Source organism: Mesoplodon mirus (genome assembly GCF_964341445.2).
Source record: "Mesoplodon mirus genome assembly, chromosome: 4".
NCBI classification, from domain to species: Eukaryota; Metazoa; Chordata; class Mammalia; order Artiodactyla; family Ziphiidae; genus Mesoplodon; species Mesoplodon mirus.
Window position 1 is genome coordinate 8,885,407 of NC_138979.1, and position 21,867 is coordinate 8,907,273.

Here is a 21,867-nt window from a genome sequence, read left to right on the forward strand (position 1 = left end):
TCATATGCTTTTTTAAAATATTTAGTTGGGAAAATTCATTTCTAATTCCTTTTCAACCATTACATTCTAATTCTTTGGCAAGTTTTTCATAATTTAAAAGTTCTTAAGGGATTTGTCCCAAAGCAAATTGGTTAAGTATGGATATTCTAGTTCACAATTGTAACTGGTATGCTCTATGATCTTACAGTGTACTACCACTTTAAAAAAAGTTTTGTCCACTTTCCACGTTATTTTGATTTTTTTAGTTAAAAATATTGTGCATAGGTAATGTATACACATGATTTAAATTTTTCACAGGACAAAAAAGAATTCAATATTCTTTCCCTGTCTCCCAAAGAAAACCATCATCCCCAAGTCTTGAGCATCCTTCAAGTGACCTGTGCACATCTAAGTATCCAGCTATACTTCTTTTCCATTTTTATTTTTAAACTTTAAAATGCATTTTTGACCAGTGATGCCTACTTTACATATTAAACTAATTTTCTACCACTGAAAATCTGTATAGTAATTTACAGTTAAACAGTTTTCATAAAGCCTTCTTAAAGAAAAAGCTTCCCATGGGAACGGCGATATTTGAGGGGACATGATTTAATACATAAAGCAAAAGTGAAAAATATTTTTCTAGATAATTTCTCATTAATTTAGACCCTGTAATAATGAGTTTCAAATAACACACTAGTGAGCCTGAACCATTTAGTGGGCAGGCTCCCAAATTAAAACTTTCTAAATAAAATGACAACGTCATTAATAGGAGGCAGTGAGGTCCGGGAGCCTTCGAGTACGATTTTATTAGCTCTTGTTTGGTTTATCATGTACCCAGCACAGAATTGTAGTAGCAAGGTGCAAGATATTTTCTATTTTGTAAGCGGATTTAGATGATAAAAAACCCAAATATACCGTTAGATTGGTCCCTTGAAATCACTGCTGAAAACAAGAGAATAGTACATTCCTTTAGTAAGTCACTGAAGACAGCTTTTCTTGTACCTTTAACTCAAAGTGCCCGAATGACACACAACTGGACACTACTTTTGTTTTGGCATGATTAATAATTATGTAATAAAGTCAGCATCACCACCTGAAAATGGACTTAGCTCAGGACTTGAATCCACTTCCTCCTCTCAAGGTTGAGCCCACTAATGCTCAATTGATAACATCACTCCAGGGAATATAAGAGAAGACAAACAAAAAAACCCCACACCATTATTTAGAGATCTTGTCCAACCTTACTCAAAATACTTCCTTGATACTTAATGGTGAAGGAAAATGCTTTCCTCCTCAGACTGGGAACAAGAAAAAAAAGTCATACAAACAGGAAATGAAATGTTAAAACTTCTCAGGCAACAAGATCCCATATGAAAATCTTAAGGAATGTATAAAAAAGCTGCTATATATACTAGTAGGTAAGTTTGGCATGGTCCCAGAACACCAGGCCAACAGACAAATATGCATTGTATTTCTGTATACTAGCATGTATGCAGAATAATAATTGGAAATTAAAATGGAAAAAAATACTGTTTATGACACCATCAAAACTATTTAAAAATAAAGAGAAAATATATATACGATCTGTACACTGAAACCACTAAACATTGCTGAGAAAATTAAAGAAGACCCAAATAAATGGAGAGCCATATTCATAGATACAAAATCTTAATATTAAAGATTAAACACAATCCTAATAAAAATTTCAGCAGGGTTTTTGGGGTAGAAATTGATAAGCTGATTCAAAAATTTACACTGAAACGCAAAGGACCTAGAGTTGCCAAAACAAATTTTAAAAAGAACAAAGCCGGAGAACGAACACTACCTGATTCCAAGACTTATTATATAGCTACGGTAATTAAGACAATGGTACTGGTGTAAGGCATGACATTCAGATTAATTTAACAGAACTAAGTCCAGAAGTGACCCCAAAATGTATGGCCAACTGATTTTTGACAAAGGAGTGAAAATAATCCAATGAGGAAATTATAATCTTTTCACTGAGTGGTGCCATAACAACTAAATGTCCATTTGGAAAACAAGGACCCACAACCCTTACCTCACAGCTTATACAGAAATTAACCTGAAACGGATCACAGACCTAACAGTAAAAGCTAAAACTATACTTAAAAATTCTATAAGAAAATCTTTGTGATCTTAAGGCAGGTAAAGATTTCTTAGCTAGAATACAAAACACATGAACCATAAAGTGATAAAACGGGCTCCACCAAAATGACAAAAATGCTCTTTGAAAGACACTGTTAAAAAAATGAAAAGGCAAGCCACAAACTGGGAGAAAATATTCTCCATACATATACCCACAAAAAGCACTTGTATCCAGAACATAGGAAGAATTCTTACAACTCAACCCAGTAAATAAGTAAACAGATACGTCACCAAAAAAGATATACAAATGGCCAACTGCACAGGAAAATATGTCATGAGGGAAATGCAAATTAAAACCACAATGAGAGGGCCTCCCTGGTGGCGCAGTGGTTGGGAGTCCGCCTGCCGATGCAGGGGATGCGGGTTCGTGCCCCGGTCTGGGAGGATCCCATATGCCGCGGGGCGGCTGGGCCCGTGAGCCATGGCCGCTGGGCCTGCGCGTCCGGAGCCTGTGCTCCGCAACGGGAGAGGCCACAACAGTGAGAGGCCCGCGTACCGCTAAAAAAAAAAAAAAAAAAAAAAAAAAAAAACCACAATGAGATACCACCATACACCCATCAGAATGGCTAAAATTGAAAAGACTGACAATACCAAGTACTGGTGAGGATGTGGAGCAAATGGAACTCTCGTGCACCATTAGCGGTAAAAGGCCACTTTGGAAAACAGCTCAGCAGTTTCTTATAAAGCTAAACATACTTACCAGAAATCCCACTGCTAGATATTTACCTAAGAGAAACAAAAACACATCCATAGAAAGACTTATACCTGAATATTGCTAATGGCTTTATTCATAAGAGCCCCAAACTGGAAACAAGCCTACCCAAATGTCCATCTACAGGTGAATAAACAGTGACATATCCATACAGTTGAAATACTCAACAATAAGAAATGAACTATGGACACAGGCAATAACATGGATTTATTTCAAAATATGCTGAGTGAAGCATAAGAGTACATTCTGTATGAGTCCATTTATATGAAACTCTAGGAAAGACAGATCTAAACAGATTGTAAACAGATCAGTGATGGATGGGACCAGGGCATGTGGCCTGACTGGGAAATGGCAGAGGCAACTTTTTGGGGGTGGTGGGAATGTTCTCTATCTTGCTTGTGGTGGTGGTCACGTGGATGTATAAATTCATCAAAATTTACCAAACTGTACACTTAAGATGTGTGCCTTTTGCTGTGTGAAATTTAGCCCTTAATAAAGTTGACTTAAAAAAATACCAATAGAGAAGTCTCTGCTCAAGCAACGTTACCACAGACTTGATTGCAATCCTGGTTTCTTCCCATAGTTTCAAATCACTTAATTTTCTAACCTGCAAAATGGGGACACTCCCAATCTGGCCCTGTTTTGGGAAATAGTACACAGTTGCTCCTCGTTATTTGTGGATTCCATGTTTTTCCAAATTCGCCTAATTGCTAAAATTTATAAAAGCAATAAATGTGGTGTTTTTGTGGTCACTTACGGACATGCACACGTGCAGACCGACGAGAAATCTAAGTTGTTCTCAGCTGAGGGAGAACAACAACTTCTGCTGGTTTCAGCTCTGATGCTGTAAAAAGATGTCCTTTTCATGCCACGTTCATCACATTTTTGTGCTTCTTTGGCGTACTTCTGCTGCTGAAAATGGACCACAGGCATAGTGCTTAAGTGTTCCCGAGGGCAAGAAGGCTGGAATGCACCCTCTGGAGAAAAAGCACGTGATGAGATCAGCTTTGTTCCATTAGGAGATACACTGCTGTTGGCTGCGAGTTCCATGTTAATGAATCGACGATACATATTAAAGTGTTTTTAAACAGAAACACACATAATACAAGGTTATGTATTGAGCCGGTGAAGAAGACGTGACCAGAGGCTCAAGGGAACCTAAGCCTATATTTCCTCTAGGAGTAGTGATTGGGTATCTGCTAGTTCAGCTGGTGACTTTATGAAACATAATTACTGTGAATAACAAAAATCCACTCTCTATATATTTCTAGTTCTTTCTTCCTTTCTTTGGTGAAATGGCTTTGAATTTTCACCACCTCGATTACTGATGTCCTGCTTTTCTCCAAAATGCAGGTCAATTTTACTGGATACATGGTCTGACTGTGCAGGACATGGCAGGCCTCTTCCCCATTCTGATCTGGAGAGTTCAGCTGTGTGGCTATATTGTCTTTCTTTAATTTTCTAAAATTCCACAGCTTTTTCACAAACTGCTGCCAACGTATGCCAACTGATTTCTTCCACCTTGTGTGCCTGTTATTTTCTTTAGATATATCACCATTTCTTTCTTCAATATTGGCAAATACAGAATCTCATTTTGGGGGTCAGTCATCCTTTAGAGCGGTGCTGTTTCCAAATCTCTCTTCATGGCATCTGAGATGTCTGTTTTATCTGTAAGAGCAGAGGCTCTGATGGGCTGCTAGCAGTGACAACTTCGGCAAACAGACTTACTCTCCTGATTTTAAAAAATTAATGTTGTCAGACACATTTAATCTCTTATAAACATCAAGGTTTACTTCTATCATCAACTTTTACACAAGAACCCAATCGTTCAATCACTGCCTGTCAACTTAGCTATATCAACTTGTAATGTTTTTAAAAGTTGAAAACTGGAAAATTTTTTTTTTTTTTTTTTTTCCCCCGGTACGCGGGCCTCTCACTGTTGTGGCCTCTCCCGTTGCGGAGCACAGGCTCCGGACACGCAGGCTCAGCGGCCATGGCTCACAGGCCCAGCCGCTCCGCGGCATGTGGGATCTTCCCGGACCGGGGCACGAACCCGTGTCCCCTGCATCGGCAGGCGGACTCTCAACCACTGCGCCACCAGGGAAGCCCTGGAAAATTTTTTAAAGTGGAAACTTTAAATGTTTTAAGTTCCCTTTGGGGACAATTCCACACCAATCATTCAGAAGCTTCTTAGTTGCTATTCTGGATCACTGTTATCTACATTAGTTCAGTTTTCCTTTTGTTGTTTGGAAAGGGGAAGTATGGTTTAACAAAACTCAAGAGAAAGATGACTTTCTTTAAAAAGCCACTTAATTCCTCTAAACAGAAAAAGGCATAGGGAATTCCCTGGTGGCCTACTGGTTAGGATTCCGGGCTTTCAGTGCCGTGGCCCAGTTTCAATCTCTGGTCAGGGAACTGAGATCCTGCAAGCCCTGTGGCCACGGCCAAATAAATAAATAAATAAATAAATAAATAAATAAAATAAACCAAAAAAGAAAAGAAAGGAAAAAGCCATAGAAAAATAAAACCTATTGTGAAGATCAGAACATTGTGATCAACCACGAAGGACATGGCCAGTTTTTGTGTACTAACTTAGACCACCGTGTGCTTACTCTCTTCTGATGGCCCGTGATTATACAATAATCTCTACGTTGCCAAAGACAGCATAAGAAAAAAACACACATTTTGGATTTATATGAAAGCATTTAATAAAGAAGGTGGTAGGATTAAAGACTGGCCTCACAATGAATCATATTTTCAATGCAAACAAGTAAGTACCCCCTCCAGCCCACCCATCCCTTCCCATCCCTGAATATTCTAACACACACACACACAAAGGCAACCCCAGTGGAAGCCCCCCAACACCTAGAGTAACTGAGAAGTAACTCAATTATATTTTTAATTATTTAAAATGTAAAAATCAAACTTAAAAACAGAGGGCATCTAGGTTCAGCTCACCCATGACTTATACACAATATACAAGTGAATCTGGACTCTGACAACACCCTTGGTTCAAACAAGAACAAGTTTCTTACACAGGAAGGGGCTCCTCAAAGAGCAACCTGGCGTTCGGTGTCCAGGCAGCTGCTCAGTTGTGACCTACTTCAGATCCATAGCTCTCTTTTAGGTTTATGGGACAAACGCATCTACTCAAAATGCGCCATCAAAAATATCAGAATTTCAAGTGCTTTTGGTTCTTTTTGAAACTTAAACATTTTCTCTGTTAAGAATTAAAGGAGGGCCTCCCTGGTGGCGCAGTGGTTGAGAGTCCGCCTGCCGATGCAGGGGATACGGGTTCGTGCCCCGGTCTGGGAGGATCCCATATGCCGCGGAGCGGCTGGGCCCGTGAGCCATGGCCGCTGGGCCTGCGCATCCGGAGCCTGTGCTCCGCAACGGGAGAGGCCACAACAGTGAGAGGCCCGCATACCGCAAAAAGAAAAAAAAAAAAAAAAGAATTAAAGGAAAAAACCACACACACACCTCCTGGAAAGTGAAATACTCCTAAAGATATAGCTGTAAGGATGTGACCTTAGGGGGAACACAAGGGTCAGACACAGCACCTTCTATGCATGGAGAGCAGACGTGGATGAAATCTAAGGCATGTGAAATTTATTTCTGGCTCTCAGAAACCTAAATCAACCATCTCTCACAACCACCTTATGTCCCTACTATAATACCATCTTGGGGGAAACCTAAACTATTCCCAGCTAGAGTTTAAATCCCAATATAATAATCCTACCAATTGACCCAATCTTTAAGTGGCATTCACTCGGGTCAAATGGTATTTGGAGAATCAGGTCGCCCAGGCAGAGGGCTCTCCTAAATGGAATTTTCTGGTGGCAACCTGCGTGAGGTTTGACCTATACTTCTATTCTTTGTTTGTTTGTTTTAACAATTCAGAAAACATTACGTTCCTTGTACTCACGGTTTGTAAACTCCGTCCACCCACCCAACACTCACTGAGCACCAGCAGGACAGCACTGTGTTTGGCACCTGGGAATTGAACCACACTAAAATATACAAGCTAGCAGGTGACATGGATAAACACACCCATTACAATAAGCTCCCTGCCAGAGCAACATTCAAAATACAGCAACAACCTGGAGGAAGGAGCGTCGACTACTCCCCGGGACACGGGGCAGGCGTCACAGAGAAGGCAAAGCTCAAGCTGCTTATCTTGTTTCTTTCCTTTTCATCATGACATCTTACGACATAAGTGACACTACAGAGATGAGCACTAGTCTCCATGTACCCATGACCCGGCTTTAACAATTAGTAACTCAGCCACTTTTGGTTCACCGAAACCCCCGTCTTTGCCTTCCATCCCTTTAGTTTGCTTTGAAAGCCAATCCTCGACATTTTTATCATTTCACCCATAGATACTGAGCTGTGTTTGAGGAATGACCTGGAAAGGATCTTCCATGAGTAACATTCATCTCCCCATCTGTTCTTCTGCGGTCACTCTAACAGAATCATATACCCTGATTCCTGACGGTGACTCCAAAGCCTGGGCTGGTTCAGGGCAAGGACCCAAGACATTATGGGTGCCTCTGAGTTGGCCGAAGGGCAAGACGGAGCTGACCCAGTGAAACCCCATCCTGCCTTATCTGGAATGCTGACTGCATTCTTCTGGCCCTTGGTCCTCATAAAATTGCTATTTCTTCAGAAGCATATTGAGCACCTAATGTTTGTACAAAATGGTAGCTACAGTCCACATTCCCATGTGCCCTTAGCAACCTCTGGGGGAACCTCAGACAGTACAGGTCTTGCCCTGTGGGCCAAGCTGCCCCAGAGTTGCTTCCTGTCACCGCCTTGATCTCCCTTGGGTGGGAAGCCTGGTGCATCTGAACGTCTGGGCTGTCTGTCTCCCACCTCTTCAGAGTTTCCCCTCAACATCCATGCAGTTAGTTACCTAACCCGGAACGCGACCCTGGACTCCCTCTCCAGCACAATCTGTCTGTTCCTTTAAGGCCATCCACCACTGTCCACCTCCATCATCACCCTTCCGGTCAGGCCGCCGTTCCTTTCCCTCAAGTGCTGCGATCTGCCAGCATCGTTCTGCCTCTAGCACCCCTGCCCCCACCTCATTCTCCACGCAGCAGCTGAGTGGTATGACAGAAACCCCTGCTGAAAACCCTCTCGTGGGTCCCAGCACACACAGGACCAAGACCCATGTCCTCACCACAGCCAAGGAGGCACTGCAGAGTTCCAGGTCTGCCACCACCTCCTTCTCCAGCCTCACCTGCGACACCGCCTCCCAACCCGCCACCAAACTCTCCTTTCAGGGCCTGCTTTCTCGGTCTCTGTGCTCTTACCTGGGAAGCGTAACAAAAGCCGCACCTACTGAGCCCTTGCGCATGCGCACCATCTCACGTGAGTCTGCGCCACCAGACATCATCGCCTTCGTTTTGCAGACGGGGAAAGTGAGGATGGGCACCTCGGCTGAGGTCACAGAACTAGCGAGCGGAAGGGCTGAGACTCGGGCGTAACCACGAGTCCCAGGCTGCCCCTCACCCTGCATCATGCAGCGATCCCCGACCTATAATTCTTAACGTGTATGATAAAGCATATCTGCAAATCCCAAACTCCAGAAGATTCTCCTTGTGGGATGTTTCTGTTCTCCAAATGGGCTTCATGGCTTCTGAAATTTTATGTTTGTTTTGGCTAGAGGTTTCACTTTCTTTAAGCCACATTTAAATAAAGCCACATTTTAAAATGATGAGATTTTAGGCATTTCCATTACAGAGCTCCACGATATTGTAACAACAGCACAGAGACAATATAGATATGAATTGAAATGCCAAGTGGGTCAGTGACTTGCTTTCCAAGAACAAAATAGAGGTAACAGTAGAATCAACAGAAGGAACCCGGCTTTTAATATCCATACAGCAAGACTATATCAAGGGCGACGGTCATAATTTTCTAGATGGCAAAACATTATATTATTTTTAGACTCCGAGAGCTCAAAAAAACATTTCAAGACCATTTAGTCCAACCTTCCTCATTTTACATATGAGGAAACTGAAGCCCAGAAGTTAGGCAGGTTATCTGAGCTAAATTCATTCTTTTGTCTCTGGGTGTCCCTATAAATACCAGAACCTTACTGTGATCAAGAAGCGACACTGCATTCTCTACAACCCAAGAGAGATAAACACAACTCTCTATCTACCTTCCAGTTTGGGGCATAAACACTGTGTGAATTCTGCCATCAGTACTGAGAACAGGGAAGACAATGATACCTTGAATTTCCACTTAAAGGTCAATGTTAAATTTGATGTTAAACCAACACAACCGAGGAAGGAGGCAAAGTTGTAGGCTTAGTAAGTATTCGTTCTGACTGTGTCAATCAGGAACACGGGCAATTCAGAGCCAACACTCTTGCTTTTCCAGAACCACAAGAAGCAATGTAGGCTGTGGGTACCTGTTTGAAGTCGGGGCTATTTAAGGCTATTCAGGAATTTGGCATGTTCTTCTCCTCTTGGTAACAGGGTTTCTCCTCCTATCTTTGGACCTGTCTTTTCCTAGAAAAATAAAAACAGTTTAATAAGAAATGGGTCAATATTATTTGCATGGGTCACTAAAACCCATCACCTTGCAGATGACATACCTTTAACATTCCGTCCCGTTCCCACTTGAAGAGGCCACAATTACTGAAACAGAAAAGATGGGATTGACTCAGCAGTGAGGTTATGGGCCCATACACATGAAGGTAACAGTGCTCCCTGCACTTGGGGGGGAGATCTCCCCCATTTAAGCAGAAGCTGATCAAGGTGACATTCATATTCCAGGCTATGCTCTATTGCTACTGAAAATACTCCAGTGATTTGAGAAACCGTCTTCAACTCTGCAGTAAGCTAGATACTTCAGAGAAGGAATTTCAAATGGTAGTATAACAGGGCTACACACGCTATAGGTGGTGAGTGCGAGCTTGGTTTCTAGTGCCGGTCACTGAGAAGACCCTTGGATTGAGGAAGCCAGCCTACAGGTACGTGCAGCCTATGGCTTGCCCCTTTTTCTCCTGTTCTGGAACTAAAAGGCTGTGATAAGAAAGGATTACTCTTCCTTCTGGTTTGAACAATCCCCCCCTCCCTTTTTCAGCAGTAAGAACAGGGAAGACAGTGCTATCTTGATTTTCCACTCAGAGGTCAATGTTAAATTTGGTGTGAAATCAACACAACAGGAAGGAAATCTTTTCATAACCCAAAGATTTTTCACTCAAAGGGCCTGGAGACTCTCATTCTCACTTTTTAACATGGTAGGTGAATCCAACCCTGAGGAGGCATTGGGATGCTATGGGGAAAGCTCATTGTCTATGAAGTTTACTCTGCAGGACAGAGAGAGAAACAGAAAAGAAATATAGTGAAGCCGTGGGACTATGTCTCCCAGCAGCTTTGGATCTGAGAGGGTCCGGGCCGTAGGGGTCACCCCACCAGCCTCATCCTTCCTCCCTATCTGGCTTAGACTCCACTCCCGCCCTGACCATCAGCTGCCCGAGGACTTAGCCCCAAGCCTCTCCACCACCTTCTCCAGCTAGAGACCAGCTGAATGTCTACTGAGAGACTTTCGTGGCCTTCGACCAGATCAGTGATGATATTACGCACAGCTTACTGTCAGGGGTGGGCAATTATAATACAAGGGCCAAATCCAGCCTGCCACAGTTTTCGTGAGGTTTTGCTGAACACGGCCAAGCCTCCTCGTTTGAGCATCACCTATGGCGGCCACAAGAGCGGTGAAACAAACCACAGTGCCTGCCTAATATATTTACTATCTGCCTTTCACAGAAACGGTTTGCCCATTTCTGCTCAAGATCAAGAACTGACAAGAGAGAGACCAGAGAAAGCAGATGTTAACAAAAATAACAGCGCCCCCTGGAGGCTGAAAGGCATCGTGTTCTTCCATGTGAGTTGTACTTACTGCTTGTCCTCAATGCGCACACACTTCTCTGATAATCAAATGTTTTACACAAGCTCTTGCTGTTACAATATTTTGGAGAGAAGTCAAATATCAATATACAAATAGCTACTTAGAACAATTCTAACCTAGACTGTAAAAAGATGCACAAACCAGCTCCTGACAAGGTGATGAACGAGCCCCCACCCTCATCCCAAATCAGCTTTGGAGAAACTGGAAATGAGAGTGGAGTTTGGGGTCCAGGAAATAAACAACAACCAAAACGAAATGAGTGAACAAAAAGGTAGTGAGAATATCCTGGTGAAAAGGTGACAGTGAGATTGCCTCAAATTCCAAAGAATCAACATCATACAAATTATGTCCTTCAAGAATAACGCAATAAAGTTAGAAATTAATAACAAAAAAGATAAAATCAATCCCATATATATTACTAACTCTTAGGTCAAAAAGGAAATCATCCAAGACATTAAGAAATAATTTTCACTAAGCATCAAACTTTGCAGGTGACTGCTAAAGCAGAACTACTTAGAGGGAAATAGGAGCTTTAAACTGATTTATGAGGGGACTTCCCTGGTGGTGCAGTGGTTAAGAATCCGCCTGCCAATGCAGAGGACACGGGTTTGAGCCCTGGTCTGGGAAGATCCCACATGCCGCGGAGCAACTAAGCCTGTGTGCCACAACTACTGAGCCTGCGCTCTAGAGACTGTGAGCCACAACTACTGAAGCCCGCGCACCTAGAGCCCATGCTCCGCAACAAGAGAAGCAACCACAGTGAGAAGCCCGTGCACCTCAACGAAGAGTAGTCCCCACTCACCGCAACTAGAGAAAGCCCATGCACAGCAACAAAGACCCAACATGGCAATAAATAAATAGATAGATAGATAGATAGATAAATAAATAAAACGCTGTTGGAAAAATGGTGCCAATAGACTTGCTCAACTCAGGGTTGCCACAAACCTTCAATTTATTTTAAAAAAATGGTTTATGAGGCAACAAGAAAGGTTACAAACTAATAAGTTGAGTTTAAGCTTTTAACTGAAGAATGTACACAAAACGGTACAAAGCAAACCCAAAGAAACAAGAAGTACATAAAGATAAAGGTGGAAATCAGGAAAACAGAAAGAAAATCAATAAATGTTTAGAAAACGAAAAGATGGTTTTCTGAAAAGGTTAACAGAACGAAGAGACTTCTATCAAGGTTGACTTTGAAAAACAGAAGAAAAAAACAACAGAACAAAATATAGTAAATACCTATTAATAAAATATAGCAAGTAACAGACTGAAAAAAGTACATTAGGGACAACTAAATATTAATAAGTTTGAAAATTTAAATGAAATGGATCCCTAGAAAAATATAAAAAGCTGGAATTGGTAGAAAAGAGACCATGAAATTGAAATGGTAATCAAAGCCACCCCTTTCCTCCAAGAACAGGGCCTAAATAATTTTATAGCTGAGATTTACTAAACTTTCAAGAAATAATTGCTACTTGATATGTTATTTCAGGAAGCTGCCCAATTCATTTTATAAGGCTCACATAATCTTGGTTCGAAAACGAGATAGGTCTATATAAGAAAAGGAAAAAAAAGGTCTAATTCCCTTATGAATAGATATAAAAATCACATATAAAATATTAGCTAATTGATTATAACAGTGTGCTGAAATAAAAAAGTCATCAAGATAGGTCGTGTTTATCCAAGGAAGAAAAAAGGAAAGTTCAACTTCAGAAAAACTTAACAGTGTAATGTAGCACATTGATAGATCAAAGGAAAATAAGATATCTAACAGCACTCATAGTGAGTGAGGAAGGGGACAGAGAAATACATAAATTAGGAGAGCACTGAACGCACCAAGGACCATGTTCTACAAACTGCACCCCGAACTGCACAGGTATTACTCAGGCTGTTTTACATGAAGCATGCCCCTGAGTAGTCAAACACAGCAGCTCTACCTCTGTATCCAAAATTCCCCCCCTAAGTAAAAGCAAAACGTCCCTTAAAACACACATACTCACATATTATAAAAATTTAAACAAATAACTCTTTACGGCAGAGAAAAAAAATTCCCTATCCGAGCCCCCCACAAACACACATATTTCACCAACCCACCATACACAGGCTCCATTTATTTATTCAACAAACATTTCTGATAACCTACTATGCACCGGGCGCTGTATTTAGTATTGGGGATACAGCTGTGAAAGGGGCAGGGTCCCTTCCCTCCAGCAGCATTTGGGGATACCCAGGAGCCGTAAGGTGGCACAGAGCAAGGGTGACCCTCCCGGGGTCAAGGACTGTCCACAGTTCCAAGGGAACAGCATCACATGGGAATTGGAAAAAGGTTCAGGAGGCCTGGATGAGACCAAGAACCCCAGCAATTCTCATACCTGCAGTGCTTTTGGGGGAGCCTGTCGAGGGAGACGCTTCTGTTTCCACAGGGACACTTGAAAAACCTCTTCACACCGTCGTGCCAGTGGTAGTTGTGCTGCTCGCTGACGCAGGTCTCCAGAGGCTTGAAGTGGGTGTAAGCGCACTGCACAGAACCAGCAGAAAGAAGGCACATGTCAGGTCAAGAGCTCCGAAGGAGAAATGAGCCAGCTGCCACAAGGGCAGCCTGTCCTGAGAACTTCTGTTCTTTCGTCGCCACCAGGCAGGTGCCGGCGGAGCTATTATCTTCTGGCTGCAGTGGTCATGTGATTTCTTGACTTTCCCCCTACTGATACCACTTTTTCTCATGTGTGCCCCAATTTCAGGTGTAAAATACACAATAACCTTCTGTGACATCAAGACGATGGCTAGGGCGAAGGAAGAAAAGGATTGGAAATCTCTAAGTAGCTCTGATTGGTCTGCCCTGTATTCACTGTAGTCCCTGATTGTAAGACAACAGATTACAACCACGGGGCCTGTTCAGGAAGGACGATGAGCTGCTCTTTCATTTTCTCTTACAAGGCCACTGAGAAGGATTATAAGCTTATGACTACTCCTATTTCATACACAGCAAAACCAAGACAGATATTAAGTAATTTACTTTTAATTTTGATCCTTCAAAGGACTGAAAAGAACAAGAAATGATGGGTGAAGGTTGAAACAGAGCCAGACAGTGCAATGTAATTTCGGGTAATCACACTGAGTCTAGATAAATAACTTTTGGCCTTGGCAGCCTCAAAGAGGGCAGAGCAGAGTGGTATGCCAATTGGGGCAGGCAAAATAATCCCCCCAAGATGGGCACACCCTATTCCCTGGAACTTACAAGCACGTTATGTTACATGGCAAAAGGGAATTCAGGTTACAGATGCAGTTACAGTTGCTAATCAGTTGATTTGTGATGAGAGGACCCCGCCTCCCATTGCTGGTTTCGATGATGGAGGAAGAAGCCACGATCCAAGGGATGCAGGTGAGCTCTAGAAGCTGGGAAAGGCAAGGACACGGACTGTTCCCTAGAGCCTCCAGAAAGGAACGCACCCTATTGACAACTGGATTTTACCCCAGCGAGACCCATTTCTGACCTACAAAACTGTGAGATAATAAATTTGTGTTGTTCTAAGCCACCCAGTTGGTGGTCATTTGTTACAGTAGCAACAGGAAATGAATACACCAGCTCTGTCCTAATACAGCCACGCTGTCAGAGGAAAAGCTGTCCTACGAAGTAAAAGCTTTACTGATTCTCCACGGTCTGAACTTTCTCAAGGAAGCTCCACCTTTTGGCCCACCCCCTAAATGTAAAGGAGAATCTAAGGTTTTAAAAAGAATAAAGATAGAGAAAATTGCACTGGGTAAGCTAAACCTCTTTCTCCTCTTACATGTGCTCACGAAGCAGATTAGCCATGCAGGCATATTTCAAAGAAATGGTAATGGAAGGAGTAGTATTCAGCAATAACTTTTTTTTTTTGGCCATTTTTGATTAATGTTGAGTAGAGGATTTTGAATTTTCTAACAGACTCATGGTAAAAATTCTGCCAACAATAATACAATTCACACTCTGCCCTGAGATTCAATCTAGTAGGTTAGGCGTTGATCATGACATCTGATGCCAAATCAAGTTGTTCAGCCAAGGCCCCAGGGACTTAGGAACTATGGACTGAGGGCGTGCTAAAACTTGAGGAGGAGAGAGAAGAATACTCGGTCCAGTGGTCTAACGGGAAGAGGCTCTTCCACAAAACCAGGGGCTGTGGCCAAATGAGGAACACCTCAATACAAAGCCTCTACCATCAGAGCTCAGTGGATGGGTCATGGGAAGCCCGGTGCTGGGCTATCGGACGCCATTTGGTTTGCAGCCTAATGAAATGACCCGGGCAGGACTCTGGTCATAAGATGTGGGCCCACACACACCCCACAGACTCTCCACATCCTGCTGAGTCACAGCAACCCCAGACAGGTCGTGGGGAGAACTGTCTTCTGCACTCACCGTCCTGCACGTCACGACTCGACATTTCACTTCCCGGGTGTTTCTCATCTTTTCTTCTATTTGTTCTTTTTTCACCAGGGGCTCAAAATAGTGTTCCTGCAGCTCAGCCTCGGCCTGGAATGACAAGACACCCAGAAGACCTTGAACCACATCTGATATAGACTCAGGCAGCTGCTTGATAATAATCAAATCTGAACTGAACAGACAAGCTAACTGTATGAGGACATGGATCAATGAACCACAACCCCAAAGACGGTAAGTAGAAACAAGCCCTTAATGGGCAAAAAGAGGGTATGAAAGCATTTGGTGATGTGTAAGACACTAAACACAAATTTAAACTGCTGATGTGATTAACAGCATCATCAGGTCAAGTGCGCACCAGAAGGGAACTGTTTCCACTGTTCCAATATAGATTCAGCTATGGGAGGTGCTGGACGCTTCCCCAGTGATGACGCCCATTCTATTCAATACTATTCTCCAGACCAAGCACTTGGCAGGAACAATCCCTGCTTGTCTGGAACACAGGTAGGATATTATATTGGTATTTTTGAAATTACTAGCTAGGTAATTTACATTATCCACAAATTTAATTTCAGGATAATAAGAGAACAATACAAAACACTTGTTATTAAAAAGGGGCATTGTGAGTGTTGGGTTGAGAACTACTGATTTAGAGCATTTGCAGGGTCCATATAAAACTGTATGAATGGAAAAATCCCTTCCCATACTGCAAGGCAGAAAATAGTAGATAGTGGAGAGCCATTAAAACATAACTTCACAGCCATAACTACAGGTAAACGTTTTAAAGAGTTAATTAGTCATTTAAAATTGAAGTATAGTTGACTTAACAATTTTATATTAGTTTTAGGTGTACAACACATTAATTCGACATTTTTGCAGAATATACTTCAAAGTTATAAAATATTGACTGAAACATTTTATAATACTGAACTCAATTTAAATAATGTTGAATGATATTCTTCAATGCAACAAAGGCAAAGCTAAAATCTATTAGCAATATTCCTGTTCTTCAAAACAAACTCAAACAAACTGACATACAACTAACATTTCGGCTAAGGAAACAGGAAGAGATTCTTAGCCCACGACAGAGCGCCCGAGTCTGAGGACATCTCTGTCACCTTTGACCTTCTGGGCTCTTTTTTACCTCTTTTAGGATCCCCGTGTGCCTCGATTTTGCTTTTAGAATTTTCTGAAACTCCTCAGATTCCAGGTAGGCAAGCTGTTCTCTCCTTTTTTTCCTGGCAGGCTCCAATTCATCCTCAGCTAGAGCAGAAAGAAAAAGAGTGAACAGAGGAACCTCAGAGGGCCAGCGGGCCTCGCCGACTCAGCTGCGTCTCCCCCTACAAGACCCTTCAAACTGCATTTACCCCCACTTGGTATGAGCAAAGGATGGCTCTTAGAAGAACTGAGTTGAGAAGTACAAACTAGAATATGTGGGAGGGGATGGCAGACTTGACCACTAAATTAGAATCGTTTTCACCTTAAAATAAGAGCCAATTATGAAAATAGGTAACAACAACAACAAAATTCCTATTTACAAACTCATGTTAAAAGGACACTGCCAGCTTCAGAGTTTTAAAAATAAAAACAGGGCAATTAAAAACAAAGGAATCCTACTTCTTTCAAAACAAATCTTTCTACTAATATGTATGTGCAACGATCCAATGAGTAATCTCAAGTTTTCAAATTGTGCATAATTTCATTTTAATTTAATGTGACTATAAAAAACAATCAGTTCCAACTGCAGAAATTCTACTTAGGTACTCTCCATAGAGGTAAATGGAAATAAAATAATGACTTTTGATGTCAGGGCGGCTGGTTATGTTTTGGAACATTTCCTTTATAAGCAGTGTCTCTTTCCTACTGCTAAGTTTCCCATTCGCAGTACCTTGAGGAGAAAATGTGTTGTTCTTTTCTACACGTTCCTTCACTTCCAGGACATCCTGGGGCTCCTTTAGCTTCTTAATGCTGTTTGGGTCTGTTTTTGTAAGAATCTGGCCTTTTACCCTTAATTTGGTTATAGCAGCCAACTAAAAAAAAAGGAAAGAGAGGGAGATAAAAATCTAAAAGATGAGATAGGCGTCTGTAGCTCTGTACCCCTTTCCAGTGATTAACCAGTGAATTCTGGCTGTTCTCAAACATACATTAGCAAAATATATCTTCATATTACTTAGCATTATTAACACAATTATTAAAATTTCAAAGAATGGAAGACAGGTCTCTAAGTTAGTAAAACAAATCTCAGCTTATTTGAATATCAATAGTTAAACTTCAGCTAGTCCTTCAGCTAGTGTGTAGGCTTTTAGACCCACAAGAGGAACCAAATAAACATTTTGGAAGTTTGTTTCCGAATAGACAGATTAGGATAGAATTCCAGCCCTGCCACTTACTACTAGTTTATAACCTGACTTAATTGTTCAGCTTCAGTTTCTACATTTACAAAATGGGGATGACAGCACTAACCTACCTTTTAGGGTTGTGGTTTTAAGGATAAGATGAGACAATGCAAGCCAAGCATGTACTTGTACATAGTAAACAGCATGTATGCACATATCACAGACACATAGTAACATACATGCATATTGCTATTATTATTACTGTAGGTACGGCTTTGGCTTGCAGCTAGCCTTTGCCCTTCATGTGGTTCTAGCTGCTAACTAGAATAAAGAGAAGACAGGCTCAAGTCGGGGGCTCAGGGTGACTCAGGAAGAGGAGAGACAGAGCTTGCTGAGGAGGTGGGGTTCTGACCACCCCCAATTCCCACTTCAATCAGAGCAGCTTAGCTTTTATCTGTCTACAGACTGGGCTTCTGTGTAAGATTTCTTTTAAAGAAGGATTCTTTAAACCACTATTTGACAATTCAATTGCCTCAACAATTCCAAGAATGTTTCCCCCTAATACTAGGGTCTCCAGCTGTGAAACAGTATCTTCTTTTAGGTTACCTCCTGCAGCCTGACAAGAAATAGTATGGAGACAGTAGCTAGTTCTCTTGGATTAAATAAATGGCATTATGTTGATACCCATTATCATTTAAAATTCCTTTGACTCTAATTATCATGATCAATAAATAGGTATGAGGGGACTGTCTTTCCTGGTCACAGGTATATAAAGTTTGAAATACCAGCTGTGTCTCACAGAATACAAATTCAAGTGGTGAAGAAAAGAGATGCCAGTTACCTTTTTGGCTTCTGCTAACGCACTCAGTTTTGGTCTTGGTGGTGGTGACTCATCAAAAAAGAGGACATCATCTCCTTCTGAGATGTTTCTTCCAAGCTTTGGCATCTGTATGGCTGGGGCTCCTTCCAGCTTGGGGAACTCAACCCCCGTTGGTGGAGACCAAGAAGGGGGCTGCCGAGAAGAGGACGGCACAGCTGGGCTCTCAACTTCACTCGCACTTTGGAGAAATCTTTAAAGAAATAGGCAGTCACAAACTATGCACATGAGCACAAAACATGCAGACTGGGAGACCGCAAGCAGGCCACCAGCTGATAAGCAGTCGTCAGTAAAATAATTTTCCCTTCTTGGTTATTAATTCAGATTAGTGCACAGTAAAAACAATATTAGCCTCACTAACTCTTAAGCTAACTGATTTTTTATTGAATAAGTGCTAATTGTTTCACCAGTTTAGAACTGATTACTATTTTTATCAACTAGCTTTCCAGTGGGTGCAGACTATGGAGCACCTTCAGCCCTGAAGGCGAGCTGTGGACTGTATTCCTAGCCCTCTGGTTAGCTGAGATCCTTCAGGAACTCACCGAATCTCTCTGTATTTTGTTTCCTCTACTGGGAGGAGATAACACATTTGTTACATTTGGAAGTCCTAACAGAAAGGTGCTATAATTCACACAGTGATTATTTTATATATGGCTTTAAGGATTATTTAAAAACAACAAAGGTCAGAAATCATCTAGGCCAACCCTCTCATTGTAGGGATAAAGAAATTGAGGCCCGAGACCTCACTGCTCGTAAGTGAGAGGCTCAGGACTAGTACCAGATAATCCTGGGCCAGTCTTCTCTTCTCTACCACATCCCCACTCCTGTAAGCTCCAGGCTGAGTTTGCAAATTGCCTAGCAGATCCTGCCCAAAGGTATGTTTTGTTTGGCCAGCGAAATTCTGAAAAACTTCAAACTAATGCCTTTAAACTGACGGGTGCTTTCTACTCCCTACAAGGTTCACAACTCCATATACATTTTTATGTCCATATATATACATTTACGTCACCTGTAGGCCCCTGATGAATACCTCTATAGATATCCCACCAGCACCTCAAACTAACCTGCCTGAGGCCAAATCCATTCTCTTATTTTTCCAAAGCATTTCCTCTTGACTCATAATAGGCGTCCTTTTCCATGGAACTAGGTACCCTATAGGAGCCTAGATCTGGGACAGCATAATGGTTCAACACTGGAGTAGAACAGGTAGGTGTGAGTTCAAACTTGGCTCCACCACTTACTCTCTGGTCTTCAGTTACATTAGCCATAAAACAAGGATAATAACACCTTGCAGATTATGGTAAGGACCGATGAGACGTGTGTACAGTGTAAAGCATGGTGGCTCAGCACATGCTGGGTGACTGTAAACAGTAGCTCTTACTATCATTGGATAACTTGAGTTCAAGAGTCTTTGATGTTTACCTTCCACACCCATTTCCACTTGATTCTGCCTCTGAAATGACTCTCCATTCACAGTACCACATTTTTATCACTGACCTGAACAAATGCAGAATCTACGCATTGGCCCAGCCTGTAATTAAAAACCTAACTGTGGCAAAACTGAGAAATGGGCACCAAACAGCTCAACGCCTACTTTCCCTTTTCACAAAACTGTCTTTCTATGTTACTCCTTTCTCGTTTCCACAGTGATGTTAATTACTGCAGCCTGTACCACCAGGTCTCAGGATTTACTAGCATAAGTCAGAAATACAGAACTTTAAACGCTTTATAATTTTAAAGGTTATGTTAGAATTAATTTTTTAAAAACTTCCAAAGTTAAAAAGGTAGCCAACCACCCCAAACCAAAGTCACACTTTTGAAATCTATTAAGACATCCTCAGAATTCCTGAGATGAGCTACCTAAACAGGGAACATTAAATCTGTGACTCCTACCGTTTCTGTCTTTCTTCTGATTTCTTTTTCCGCATCTCTAACATATGCTGCTTCTGTTGCTTCAAGAGGGCTGATGCCGAGATAGACTGGAAAGCAGGTTTCGGGCTCGCCATGATCCCTGAAACACAAGGCACAGGCTGTGGGGGTTCTGAGAGGCTGTGGGGACCCACGCGTAGACACTAGAGCAGGTACAGTCTGACTCTACCTGATGACTTGACTTTGGCTAAATGATGTTTCAGGTTTCTGGCTCCAGATGTAGGCAAGTCCATCAGTTCCCTGAATTCCTCAGAGCAAGACAAGCTCTTCTGGGGTACTCCTGGAATACACAAATATCAGCATTAGAGGATTCAAAATTCAGAGTATTTTATGTCATGTGACTTATCCCTTTATAAACTCTGCTTTCATAACTTTAGTTATTTGTAAATGAAGTAGATGGAATATCAAGAGAAAAGAGAATCTTTCACCTCTAACCTCAGACAAGTAGGACTGCAAGGGTAAGACAAATGTATCTTATTTTTGAAAAATGGTTAGAATACTAATACCTGCGGGGTCATTTCATACACTATTCCTGGAATATGCACTATGCATAAGGATCCATGCTAGATCTGGACCACTGTTATGAACAGAGCCCCAAGGACAGGGTGGAGGTGGCATTCTTCGACCTAGACCTGTTTTAATGAAAGATAACCGATGAGTTTGACCAGGAATCTGATACTACTGATTCTAGTGCTGGACACTAAGAGTTAGACCCAGATACATCAAGACATTTTATTTTATTTTATTTTTATTTTTTTGGCTGCATTGGGTCTTCGTTGCACACTGGCTTTCTCTAGTTGCAGTGAGCGGGGGCTAATCTTCGTTGCAGTGTGCAGGCTTCTCATTGCGGTGGCTTCTCTTGTTGTGGAGCACAGGCTCTAGGTGTACGGGCTTCAGTAGTTGTGGTGCACGGGCTCTAGAGCGCAGGCTCAGTAGTTGTGGCGCACGGGCTTAGTTGCTCCATGGCATGTGGGATCTTCCTGGACCAGGGAACGAACCTGTGTCCCCTGCACTGGCAGGCAGATTCTTAACCACTGCACCACCAGGGAAGTCCCCATCAAGACATTTTAAAAAGCTAGGACACAGCTAAGATTAATATGCTGTTTTTTCTTAAGATGCTGCCAACCAAGCTTGGTTCGTTCAGCTGAGGCCACATCGCTCACCAAGTATAACTTAGTGTTAGGATCTAACCAGTTTCAATCCCGAAGACTTCATGTTTAAACTGGAGAAAGAAAAATAGTATCTAGAAACCAAGTTACCAAGTTTTTGTTGAGTTTCCTGAAGGATCAAGTCTGCACCCTTAACCACCAGATTAGTCAGAGTGGTTTGAATCTTCTTTTTAGGTGGGACAGCAGCTGCACTGAAATGACAAGAGTCACACCCTCAAAAAAGGAAAATCACTGAACTTCAACGCTCTGTGAGGTAAAGAAGGCGCAGAAGTAGTCATTTATTACAAACTGTCAACGTTTCTCAAATCACCATGTAAGTAGACTTAATACCGTGGCCCTACAGCATAACTGGTGTGTGCATT

General features: G+C 42.0%; 1 protein-coding gene across 5 annotated transcripts in view; it reads right to left on the reverse strand.

Annotated features, from left to right (window-relative positions):
• Window positions 1–2,723: 2,723 nt before the first annotated feature.
• MCM10 (minichromosome maintenance 10 replication initiation factor) overlaps window positions 2,724–21,867 on the reverse strand; it is a 39,925-nt gene continuing 20,781 nt past the window's right edge. Inside the window, exons 11-21 of one of the 5 annotated variants that reach the window (XM_082617842.1) lie at window positions 21,596–21,696; window positions 20,506–20,616; window positions 20,301–20,418; window positions 18,372–18,600; window positions 17,083–17,224; window positions 16,339–16,457; window positions 15,174–15,287; window positions 13,156–13,301; window positions 9,468–9,510; window positions 9,282–9,381; window positions 2,724–4,528 (exon numbers count right to left, since the gene is read on the reverse strand). In XM_082617842.1, the coding sequence (XP_082473968.1) occupies window positions 9,298–9,381; window positions 9,468–9,510; window positions 13,156–13,301; window positions 15,174–15,287; window positions 16,339–16,457; window positions 17,083–17,224; window positions 18,372–18,600; window positions 20,301–20,418; window positions 20,506–20,616; window positions 21,596–21,696 (1,207 nt within the window). In that variant the 3' untranslated portion in view covers window positions 2,724–4,528; window positions 9,282–9,297. Of the gene's footprint in view, window positions 4,593–8,713; window positions 9,382–9,467; window positions 9,511–13,155; window positions 13,302–15,173; window positions 15,288–16,338; window positions 16,458–17,082; window positions 17,225–18,371; window positions 18,601–20,300; window positions 20,419–20,505; window positions 20,617–21,595; window positions 21,697–21,867 lie in introns of those variants that run through there. The other 4 variants (XM_082617841.1, XM_082617845.1, XM_082617844.1 and 1 more) reach the window with 4 other exon arrangements.